We start from the raw sequence: 13,018 nt of genomic DNA, 5'->3' as shown, positions 1-13,018 counted from the left end.
TTTCATTTTCAATAAATGTGCAAAAACAATTGTCGTTATGGGGTATGTGTGTGTAGATGGGTGTGAAAAAAATTATTTAATCCATTTTGAATTCAGGCTGTACCACAACACATAAGTCAAGGGGTATGAATACTTTCTTAAACTACTTTACATTAGGAATATATATACAGTTGAAGTTGGAAGTTTACAAACACTTAGTTTGGAGTCATTAAAACTCGTATTTCAACCACTCCACACATTTATTGTTAACGAACTATAGTTTTGGCAAGTCGGTTAGGACATCTACTTTGCATGACACAAGTCATTTTTACAACAATTGTTTACAGACAAATTATTTCACTTATAATTCACTATCACAATTCCAGTGGGTCAGACGTTTACATACACTAGGTTGACTGTGCCTGCCTTTAAACAGCTTGGAAAATTCCAGAAAATTATGTCATGGCTTTAGAAGCTTCTGATAGGCTAATTGACATCATTTGAGTCAACTGGAGGTGTACCTGTGGATGTATTCCAAGGCCTACCTTCAAACTTAGTGCCTCTTTGCTTGACATCATGGGAAAATCAAAAGAAATCAGCCAAGACCTCAGAAAAACAATTGTAGACCTCCACAAGTCTGGTTCATCCTTGGGAGCAATTTCCAAATGCCTGAAGGTACCACGTTCATCTGTACAAACAATAGTACACAAGTATAAACACCGTAGGACCATGCAGCCATCATACCGCTCAGGAAGGAGACGCGTTCTGTCTCCTAGAGATGAATGTACTTTGGTGCGAAAAGTGGAAATCAATCGCAGAACAACAGCAAAGGACCTTGTGAAGATGCTGGAGGAAACGGATACAAAAGTATAAATATCCACAGTAAAACAAGTCCTGTATTGACATTACCTGAAAGGCTCTCAGCAAGGAAGAAGCCACTGCTCCAAAGCCGCCATAAAAAAGCCAGACTACGGTTTGCAACTGTACATGGGGACAAAGATCTTACTTTTTGGAGAAAAGTCCTCTGGTCTGATGAAACAAAAATAGAACTGTTCTGTCAAAATGACCATCGTTATGTTTGGAGGAAAAAGGGGGATGCTTGCAAGCTGAAGAACACCATCCCAACCGTGAAGCACAGGGGTGGCAGCATCATGTTGTTGGGGCGCTTTGCTGCAGGAGGGACTGGTGCACTTCACAAAATAGATGGCATCATGAGGGGAAATTTTGTGGATATATTGAAGCAACATCTCAAGACATAAAAGCTTGGTCGCAAATGGGTCTTCCAAATGGACAATGACCCCAAGCATACTTCCAAAGTTGTGTCAAAATGGCTTAAGGACAACAAAGTCAAGGTATTGGAGTGGCCATCACAGAGCCCTGACCTCAATCCTATAGAACAGTTGTGGGCAGAACTGAGAAAGCGTGTACAAGCAAGGAGGCCTACAAACCAGACTCAGTTACACCAGCTCTGTCAGGAGGAATGGGCCAAAATTCACCCAACTTATTGTGGGAAGCTTGTGGAAGGCAACCTGAAACGTTTGACCCAAGTTAAACAATTTAAAGGCAATGCTACCAAACACTCAATTAGTATATGTACACTTCTGACCCACTGGGAATGCGATGAAAGAAATAAAAGCTGAAATAAATAAGTATCTCCTATTATTCTGACATTTCACATACTTAAAAAAAAGTGGTGATCCTAACTGACCCAAGAGAGGGAATTTTTACTATGATGAAATGTCAGGAATTGTGAAAAACTGAGTTTAAATGTATTTGGCTGTGGTGTATGTAAACTTCTGACTTCAACTGTATGTATTTTTTTTAAATAACTAGTTCTCTAGATTTGAAAATAAGTTTTCAGTGAATAGCCTATTTATTGCACAATCTCAACCTACATTTGTACAAAATTTTTCTGTAACATCAAATGTTGTGCTTTTCTAGGTTGATACCAGTTAACAGCAGTGTAGTATTTAATAGCGTGGCTGTGAGTGTTGAGCTCTGACCAGTCTGCTGATATCTTTTTGAAACCCGAGGCAGCCTTATGGCCAGTCACACACACTGTCACACTGTGAGCCTGCCAGTCACTCCCTCTACCACTGCAAACAGCCTGATGCTGGCTTGGGCCAAGGATTCTGTCATTCTAATCCTGTCCATTCAGTTGGTTGGAGTCTTCTGTTTGAAAAATAAAGGGATACATAATTGATGAAACTGCTGCTTAGTACAAACAAAAAAGATTTGGCCGCCTCGCTTCGCGTTCTCAGGAAGCTATGCAGTATTTTGTTTTTTTTAATGTAGTATTTCTTACATTGTTACCCCAGGAAGTCTTAAGTTTTATCACATACAGCCGGGAGGAACTATTGGATATAAGAGCAACGTGAACTTACCAACATTACGACCAGGAATAGGACTTTCCCGAAGTGGATCCTCTGTTTGGACCACCACCCAGGACAATGGATCGGATCCCAGCCGGCAACCCAAAACAACGACTCCGCAGGAGGGGCAGAAGAAGCGGTCTTCTGTTCAGGCACCGTAGACGGGCACATCACGCACCACTCCAGAGTTTACTACTCGCCAACGTCCAGTCTCTTGACAACAAGGTAGACAATCCTAGCAAGGGTTGCCTTCCAGTGAGACATCAGAGACTGTAACGTTCTCTGTTTCAGGGAAACATGGCTCACTCGAGATACGCTATTGGAGTCGGTACAGCCACCTGGTTTCTTCACGCATCGCGCCGACAGAAACAAACATCTCTCTGGTAAGAGGAAGAGTGGAGGGGTATGCCTTATGTTTAACGAGACGTGGTGTGATCATAACAACATACAGGAACTCAAGTCCTTTGGCTCACCTGACCTATAATTCCTTACAATCAAATGTCGACCGCATTATCTACCAAGAGAATTCTCTTCGATTATAATCACAGCCGTATATATCCCCCCCAAGCAGACACATAGATGGCTACACATAGATTGTTACTTTAACTTCCACGACGCATACAAAGCCCTGCCCCGCCCTCTTTTCGGAAAATCTGACCACGACTCCATTTTGTTGCTCCCAGCCTATAGACAGAAACTAAAACCGGAAACGCCCATGCTCAGGTCTGTTCAACGCTGGTCCGAACAATCTTATTCCAGGCTTCAAGATTGCTCCGATCACGTGGACTGGGATATGTTCTGCATAGTGTCAGACAATAACATTGATGAATACGCTGATTCGGTGTGCGAGTTTATTAGCAAGTGAATTGGTGATGTTGTACCCCCAGCAACTATTAAAACCTTCCCCAACCAGAAACTGTGGATTGATGGCAGCATTCGTGCAAAACTGAAAGCGCAAACCACAGATTTTAATCAGCGCAAGGCAAACGATAACATGACCGAATACAAACAGTGTAGCTATTCCCTCCGCAAGGCAATCAAACAAGCTAAGTGTCAGTATAGAGACAGAGTAGAGTCTCAATTCAACGGCTCAGACATGAGTGGTATGTGGCAGGGTCGACAGTCATCACGGACTACAAAAAGAAAACCAGCCCTATTGCGGACCACGATGTCCTGCTCCCAGACAAACTAAACAACTTCTTTGCTTGCTTTGAGGTCAATACAGTGCCAACGACATGGCCCGCTACCAAAACCTGCGGGCCCTCCTTCACCGCAGCCAATGTGAGTAAAGCATTTAAACGTGTTGACCCTCGCAAGGCTGCCGGCCCATACGGCATCCCTAGCCGCGTCCTCAGAGCATGTGCAGACCAGCTGGCTGGTGTGTTTAAGGACATATTCAATCAATCCCTATCCCAGTCTGCTGTTCCCACATGCTTCGAGAGGGACACCATTGTTCCTGTTCCCAAGAAAGCTAAGATAACTGAGCTAAATGACCTTCACCCGGTAGCACTCACCTCCGTCATCATGAAGTGCGAGAGAGACTGAAGAGAGTGTGAAGTGTGAAGAGAGACTAGTCAAGGATCATATCACCTCCAAACCTACCTGACACCCTAGACCAACTCCAATTTGCTTACCTCCCCAATAGATCCACAGACGACGCAATCACACTGCACACTGCCCTAACCCACCTGGACAAGAGGAAAACCTATATAATAATGCTGTTTATCGACTACAGCTCAGCATTTAACACCATAGTACCTTCCAAACTCGTCATTAAGCTCGAGACCCCATCCTGTGCAACTGAGTCCTGGACTTCCTGACGGGCCGCCCCCAGGTGGTGAGGGTAGGAAACAACATCTCCACCCCACTGATCCTCAACACTGGGGCCCCACAAGAGTGCGTTCTCAGCCCTCTCCTGTACTCCCTGTTCACCCATGACTGCGTGGCCATGCATGCCTCCAACTCAATCATCAAGTTTGCAGACAACACTACAGTGGTAGCCTTGATTACCAACAACGACGAGATGGCCTACAGGGAGGAGGTGAGGGTCCTCGGAGTGTGGTGTCAGGAAAATAACCTCACACTCAACATCAACAAAACAAAGGAGATGATCGTGGACTTCAGGAAACAGGGTAGGTTTTCCAAGATGGCGTAGCAGTAAGACGTCCTGTCGTGTCGTATCCCCTGTATATATCGTCTCATTTTCGTTTTTTCGCATATCTCTTTATAAACTTTTTTGCTAAACCTAAGCTTCCAAATACTCTCCTGCAACCCGCCTCGCCCAATGTAGCTATTTTTCCTAAAGTATTTATATTTACTTCGGAACCGGAACCCCTCAACTGAAGCTCAACTGGAGCTAGCCAGCTAACCACCAGCCATGCTAGCGGTCTTCAGCTAACCGGTCATCAGCTAACCTTCAGCCCCGAAAGCTCTCGCCAGTTCGAACAATGCGACTCTAACCAGAGCATAACGGACCTATTTATTTTTCATCCCCGGATTCTTCCCCGGATTCCCACCGCAAACGGAACATTTTTCAGCTGGATCTTCACATCTAGCTATCTACGAACTGTTAGCTTGCTAGCCCAGGCCTGCTAACCGACTGCATCGCCGCGTCCCAAACACCCATATTTACTTTCTATCTCTTTTTGATTTTTATTTTGTTTATACCTTCCGGAAACCTGCCTCACCCAATGTGATACGGAATCGCTATTATTTTTAATTCTTTTAGAACACACTCAAGAACCTCCAGAAGCTAACCAGCTAACTAGCTACAAGCTATTTAGTCATTGTTAGTTTTTAACCTGGATAACACTCGCCAGTCCAGCTTCCCTGCCCCATCCACCGCTGCCCCCTGGACACTGATCTCTTGGCCACATAGCTGATGCACGCTGGACTGTCCATTAATCACGGTACTCCATTCTGCTTGTTTGTTTTATCTGTTGGCCTCGTTGCCTAGTCAACGCCATTTTACCTGCTGTTGTCGTGCTAGCTGATTAGCTGTTGCTGTCTAACCTACTGTTTTAGCTAGCTTTCCCAATTCAACACCTGTGATTACTGTATGCCTCGCTGTATGTCTCTCTCAAATGTCAATATGCCTTGTATACTGTTGTTCAGGTTAGTTATCATTGTTTTAGTTCACAATGGAGCCCCTAGTTCCACTCTTCATACCCCTGATAACTCCTTTGTCCCACCTCCCACACATGCGGTGACCTCACCCATTACAACCAGCATGTCCAGAGATACAACCTCTTTCATCATCACCCGGGGCCTGGGCTTACCTCCGCTGTACCCGCACCCCACCATACCCCTGTCTGCGCATTATGCCCTGAATATATTCTACCATGCCCAGAAACCTGCTCCTCTTATTCTCTGTCCCCAACGCTCTAGGCGACCAGTTTTGATAGCCTTTAGCCGCACCCTCATACTACTCCTTCTCTGTTCCGCGGGTGATGTGGAGGTAAACCCAGGCCCTGCATGTCCCCAGGCACCCTCATTTGTTGACTTCTGTGATCGAAAAAGCCTTGGTTTCATGCATGTCAACATCAGAAGCCTCCTCCCTAAGTTTGTTTTACTCACTGCTTTAGCACACTCTGCTAACCCTGATGTCCTTGCTGTGTCTGAATCCTGGCTCAGGAAGGCCACCAAAAATTCAGAGATTTCCATACCCAACTATAACATCTTCCGTCAAGATAGAACTGCCAAAGGGGGAGGAGTTGCAGTCTACTGCAGAGATAGCCTGCGAAGTAATGTCATACTTTCCAGGTCCATACAGAAACTGTTCGAACTACTAATTTTGAAAATTACTCTCTCCTGCTACCGACCCCCCTCAGCTCCCAGCTATGCTCTGGACACCATTTGTGAATTGATCGCCCCCCATCTAGCTTCAGAGTTTGTTCTGTTAGGTGACCTAAACTGGGATATGCTTAACACCCCGGCAGTCCTACAATCTAAGCTAGATGCCCTCAATCTCACACAAATCATCAAGGAACCCACCAGGTACAACCCTAACTCTGTAAACAAGGGCACCCTCATAGACGTCATCCTGACCAACTGGCCCTCCAAATACACCTCTGCTGTCTTCAACCAGGATCTCAGCGATCACTGCCTCATTGCCTGTATCCCTACGGAGCCGCAGTCAAACGACCACCCCTCATCACTGTCAAACGCTCCCTAAAACACTTCTGTTAGCAGGCCTTCCTAATCGACCTGGCCCGGGTATCCTGGAAGGACATTGACCTCATCCCGTCAGTTGAGGATGCCTGGTCATTCTTTAAAAGTAACTTCCTCTCCATTTTAGATAAGCACAAAAACATCCTGTGGCGGACTGCAATAGCATCGAATAGTCCCCGTGATATGCAACTGTTCAGGGAAGTCAGGAACCAATACACGCAGTCAGTAAGGAAAGCTAAGGCCAGCCTCTTCAGGCAGAAATTTGCATCCTGTAGCTCCAACTCCAAAAAGTTCTGGGACACTGTGAAGTCCATGGAGAACAAGAGCACCTCCTCCCAGCTGCCCACTGCACTGAGGCTAGGTAACACGGTCACCACCGATAAATCCATGATTATCGAAAACTTCAACAAGCATTTCTCAACGGCTGGCCATGCCTTCCGCCTGGCTACTCCAAACTCGGCCAACAGCTCCGCCCCCCCGCAGCTACTCGCGCAAGCCTCTCCAGGTTCTCCTTTACCCAAATCCAGATAGCAGATGTTCTGGAACGAATTGCAAAAATCGCTGAAGTTGGAGACTTTTATCTCCCTCACCAACTTCAAACATCTGCTATCTGAGCAGCTAACCAATCGCTGCAGCTGTACATAGTCTATCGCTAAACAGCCCACCCATTTTTACCTACCTCATCCCCATACTGTTTTTATTTATTTACTTTTCTGCTCTTTTGCACACCAATGAAATTAAAAATTAAAAAATAAAAATATATATTTTAATTAACCAGTTCTGGATTTGAAAACAGTTTTCAATGAATAGCCTATTTATTGCACAATCTAGGCCTACATTTGTACAATACTTTTCTGTAACATAAAATGTTGTGCTTTTCTAGGTTGATACCATTTCACAGCAGTGTAGTATTTAATAGCGTGGCTGTATTGTGTCTTGGTCACCACTGACATACGGTGTTAGCAGAGTGGTGACAACTGGAAAACATTCTTACCCCCTTTGGAGAGACATTCGTGTTCTTTATCAGTGAAAGATAATCTGTCTGTTTCCAATGCATGCATGACATCGTCCCCCACATTTAGAATGAGCTCCCTTTTGTGTCTGTATGTCTGTATAGTGTTGTGTGTGTCTCTTTCTAATCTCAACCATCAACCATATATCTAGTTACAGCAGACGTGTGTTATTTTAGCACATAACACACCACTCTTATTAAGATAATGTATTTTACCAGACAGTGATGTGAGCAGTTTCTCCGAAATTACAGCCGTTCTGTGAAAATGCAATACCATTTAAAGTGTTTTAAATCTGCTCGACAAGAAAGGGAAAATAAAACACGACAGGGGATTAAGTCACCCAGAAAGACTATTTGGGAATTGGGGGGTGGATGGGGAGGAGGTGTGAAATAATGATCTAGGCAAAGACACGCATAGAGAAGGCCTTAATCGCCTTTAGTTCCATTCTAGTTCCATGTTTCTAATTTGGTGAACGTTCGCCTGGTTACCTATTTGATTTGAGGGACAGTGACACATTCAGATGTTACACCTTAGATTGGTTTAGGAACATCCACAGTTATAGACGTTGTAACAATATTGTTATGTGTGCAGGGAGTGAACTCACACACTGTATTTTGTCCCAATCAGGTCAATACCATATCCTGGAACGATACAGGGGAGTACATCCTGTCAGGGTCAGACGATACCAACCTGGTCATCACAAACCCATACAACAGAAAGGTAAGGAGAGCTAGAGTCTGATGTACTGTATACCAGACCTGGGTTCAAAAGTGTATTTTGAAATAGTATTTGAACCCAGTTCTGTTGTATACAGATTAACCTGATGACCTTACAATCACCAACATCTAACATCTAACAGCTAACTGTGTTATAACAACAGGATCGTCCTGGGTTAAATGATAATGGATTTATAGAGAGAGTGCTTTATTGGTGCTCATTATATTGTGGTGACAGGTAGCCTAGTGGTTAGAGCGTTGGACTAGTAACCAGCAGGTAGCCTAGTGGTTAGAGCGTTGGACTAGTAACCAGCAGGTAGCCTAGTGGTTAGAGTGTTGGACTAGTAACCAGCAGGTAGCCTAGTGGTTAGAGTGTTGGACTAGTAACCAGCAGGTAGCCTAGTGGTTAGAGTGTTGGACTAGTAACCAGCAGGTAGCCTAGTGGTTAGAGCGTTGGACTAGTAACCAGCAGGTAGCCTAGTGGTTAGAGCGTTGGACTAGTAACCAGCAGGTAGCCTAGTGGTTAGGGCGTTGGACTAGTAACCAGCAGGTAGCCTGGTGGTTAGAGCGTTGGACTAGTAACCAGCAGGTAGCCTGGTGGTTAGAGCGTTGGACTAGTAACCAGCAGGTAGCCTAGTGGTTAGAGCGTTGGACTAGTAACCAGCAGGTAGCCTAGTGGTTAGGGCGTTGGACTAGTAACCAGCAGGTAGCCTAGTGGTTAGAGCGTTGGACTAGTAACCAGCAGGTAGCCTAGTGGTTAGAGCGTTGGACTAGTAACCAGCAGGTAGCCTAGTGGTTAGAGCGTTGGACTAGTAACCAGCAGGTAGCCTAGTGGTTAGAGAGTTGGACTAGTAACCAAAAGGTTGTAAGATCGAATCCCCTCGTTCTGCCCCTGTTCCTAGGCTGTCATTGAAAATTAGAATTTGTTTTTATCTAATTTGCCTAGTTAAATAAAGGTAAAATAAATATATATATATTTTTAAATATGCCTGCTGAAAGATCTGTCTTGCCGATAAATACGGACAAAGAAAATAGCAGACAGTGGTTAGATGTCAAAAACCTCCTATCTCCCGAATCAACAGTCAAATAAATTGACTGTGGAGGGATTCTTAAACATCAAAATCAGCAATGTCTGTCTCTTGTGTTGATATGAAACTTGAGGACCTGGGTCAATTAAGCGCTGGCTTGATTTTTTTCAGTGCCCGGGTGTGCATTAAGTAAACCTTTTTCAGCCCTCTTATATTTTACAATTATTATACAATCACTTAAAGGTGCAATATGCAGATATCTCTCCGCCATTTCGTCAGTTTATGTGACAAAGCAAGCAAATATAGTGTGGAGCATGGGTATACAGCTCTTACCCTATGAGGTCCGGAGCTTGCTGGGTTTCTGTTCTACCTGATAATTAATTGTAGAGAATCATTGTACCATCTGCACTGCTGTGAAATACCTTTTCAATAACCCAAAATATAGTATTTTCAGCTGTTTGAAGCTGGTGTACAAAACCAAAAGTAAAAGATGCAAAAACTTAAGAACCAGAAGCATAGAAATAGCGCGCATAGAACAGATCTACCACTTCTTAGACTTGCTTTCAAGTAGAATGAGGGATTTATAGCTCACATTTTGATGTGAACTTGGTCGCCCCTCACAAAAAGTTACATCTTAAAGCTTTACATTTTATGTAAATGTAACACTATTTTGGGTGTTATATGGTCCCACCCCCACTACTCTGGTCATTATGTGGATATTTCTGGAGTTAAAAATTACATTAAATGGAGTAAATATCCAATTCTCAGAATTGCTTAAATTTAACTCCCAATTGACATTTTACTCTTTTCAGTGTTGTTTTTAATCAACTCCCTTGCCATTTTGCACATTTCTGTGTTGTTTTGAATGAACAATAATCTACAGCAGAGTGCATTTCTCCAGTTTATTTCCTTTGAGTTATAAGAGTGTAAAGCCTTATTTTAATATTTCTTAATGTGTCAAATTATAGTGGTTTGCGATGTGATATCAAATTTCTGTGGAAGTCAACTTGCAGGAAGAAATCATTCACAACTTGCATTCAGAATGCTTGTAGGGAAGAAAATGCAATGCACTATATGTACAAAAGTATGTGGACAAGAGGTCGACCGATTATGGTTTTCAACGCCAATACCGATTATTGGAGGACCAAAAAAGGCCGATACTGATTAATCGGCCGATTTATAGAAATAAAATAAATAAATAAAAAATATATATATATATATTTGTAATAATGACAATTACAACAATACTGAATGAACAATGAACACTTTTTATTTTAACTTAATACTAAATCAAATCAATTTAGTCTCAAATAAATAATGAAACATGTTCAATTAATGCAAAAACAAGGTGTTGGAGAAGAAAGTAAAAGTGCAATATAAAAACACTAAGGTTTAAGTTCCTTGCTCAGAACATGAGAACATATGAAAGCTGGTGGTTCCTTTTAACATTTTTTATTTTTTTATTTTTTACCTTTATTTAACCAGGCAAGTCAGTTAAGAACATATTCTTATTTTCAATGACGGCCTGGGAACAGTGGGTTAACTGCCTGTTCAGGGGCAGAATGACAGATTTGTACCTTGTCAGCTCGGGGGTTTGAACTCGCAACCTTCCGGTTACTAGTCCAAAGCTCTAACCACTAGGCTACGCTGCCGCCCCAAACATGAGTCTTCAATATTCCCAGGTAAGAAGTTTTAGGTGGTAGTTATTGTAGGACTATTTCTCTCTATACCATTTGTATTTCATATACCAGTCCCGAGTTCTAAGCTGCTTCTGGAAGCAACGTCAGCACAATAACTGTTCTTCGGGAGCTTCATGAAATGGGTTTCCATGGCCGAGCAGCCGCACACAAGCCTAACATCACCATGCGCAATGCCAAGCGTTGGCTGGAGTGGTGTAACGCTCGCCGCCATTGGACTCTGGAGCAGTGGAAACGCGTTCTCTGGAGTGATGAATCACGCTTCGAATCACGGTTTTGCAGATACCAGGAAAGTGCTACCTGCCCAAATGCATAGTGCCAAGTTTGTAAAGTTTGGTGGAGGAGGAAAAATGGTCTGGGGCTGTTTTTCATGGTTCGGGCTAGGCCCCTTAGTTCCAGTGAAGGGAAATCTTAACGCCACAGCATACAATGCCATTTTAGACAATTCTGTGCTTCCAACATTGGCAACAGTTTGGGAAAGGCCCTTTTCTGTTTCAGCTTGACAATGCCCCCCGTGCTCAAAGCAAGGCCCATACAGAAATGGTTTGTCGAGATCAGTGTGGAAGAACTTGTCTATCCTGCATAGAGCCCTGACCGTAACCCCATCTAACACTTTTGGGATGAATTAGGATGCCGATTGCAAGCCAGGCCTAATCTCCCAATATCAGTGCCCGACTTCACTAATGTTCTTGTGGCTGAATGGAAGCAAGTCCCTACAGCAAGGTTCCACATCTATTGGAAAGCCTTTCCAGAAGAGTGGAGGCTGTTATAGCAGTGAAGGGGACCAACTCCATATTCATGCCCATGATTTTGTAATGAGATGTTTGACGAGTAGTTGTCCACATACTTTTGGTCAGGTAGTGTACATCAAGGCTACGTATACTCACTATCTCACTAACGGTTGCTATAAATCCAACCAATTGCAGATTGGATTCGTTTTGGAGAAAAAAAGTGTTTAGATTAAAATAAAATAAAATCTATGTACATGCGAAAACACCGATTTTGAAACAAAATCTATGTACATGCGAAAACACCGATTTTGAAACAAACAATTAATAAAAATCTACCTGCAACAGAGCCTGCTGGGAAATATGACAGAGGCCTCTCCCACATCTGTGAATAACTCCATAGATTTAACTGCGTCTCTGGTTACTCTTAATGGAGTTAAAAGTTCTCCGTCCCATTGAACTCCAGGGAGTGTATTAACTCTCTTGAGTGTTAAGATAACTCCCAGTAGAGTCAATTTAACTTAAAAATGTGTAACACCGATTTCATATGTCCTTCATTTCCTATGTATACAACAGAGCCAACCACACACACCACTGCAACTTGCTACACACTCTCCTCTCTGAAACTCTCCTCAGGTTAAGGCAACCATACGGTCGGGTCACCGGGCGAACATCTTCAGTGCTAAGTTCATGCCTCAGACCAGTGACCAGCAGATCATCTCGTGCTCTGGGGATGGTATCATCTACTACACCCACACAGAGAAGAGCCCCGACATCAACAGGCAGTGCCAGTTCACCTGCCACTACGGCACAGCCTATGAGGTACTGTACACAAGGATTTATTTTTGTGTGTGGCTAATTTAAAATAGGTTGAGGGAGCTATGCAAACATTGTTTATTTTTTCACATGTCCTCCCACCTTTCTCTCTCTCTCTTTCCCTCCACCTCTTGCTGCGCTCTCTCCTCCTGTTCTGCTGTTAGATTATGACGGTACCCAACGACCCCTACACGTTCCTGTCGTGTGGGGAGGACGGCACCGTGCGCTGGTTCGACTTGCGCATGAAGACCAGCTGCACTAAAGAGGACTGCAAAGACGTAAGGAAGGGATTTGTTTTACATTTTTGAACGTGAAAAAACAAACCAAGAACAACAACAATCAGCACTTATCTCTCGTTCCTTTTTGTTTGTCTTTATTGGTCTATTATTTGGCCTCTTGTATTTGTCAGCATATCCTTCATGATTTTATCTTCTTATTTGTATATTATATCACACCTTGCCGGCTTGTCTGATTTTAGCCAACTAGTCTGTTGTTGTTT

The 13,018-nt window shown here is 43.4% G+C and overlaps 1 protein-coding gene across 5 annotated transcripts in view; it reads left to right on the top strand.

The window, feature by feature from the left end:
* LOC124044104 (DDB1- and CUL4-associated factor 6-like) overlaps window positions 1-13,018 on the top strand; it is an 80,283-nt gene that overhangs the window by 27,819 nt on the left and 39,446 nt on the right. For all 5 annotated transcript variants that reach the window (XM_046363594.1, XM_046363569.1, XM_046363560.1 and 2 more), the window contains exons 3-5: window positions 8,162-8,254; window positions 12,340-12,525; window positions 12,684-12,797. In XM_046363594.1, the coding sequence (XP_046219550.1) occupies window positions 8,162-8,254; window positions 12,340-12,525; window positions 12,684-12,797 (393 nt within the window). The remainder of the gene's footprint in view (window positions 1-8,161; window positions 8,255-12,339; window positions 12,526-12,683; window positions 12,798-13,018) is intronic.

This window comes from Oncorhynchus gorbuscha, linkage group LG01 (genome assembly GCF_021184085.1).
Source record: "Oncorhynchus gorbuscha isolate QuinsamMale2020 ecotype Even-year linkage group LG01, OgorEven_v1.0, whole genome shotgun sequence".
NCBI lineage: Eukaryota > Metazoa > Chordata > Actinopteri > Salmoniformes > Salmonidae > Oncorhynchus > Oncorhynchus gorbuscha.
The sequence above is the reverse complement of the archived record's forward strand: the minus strand, read 5'-3'. Positions and strand labels throughout refer to the sequence as shown.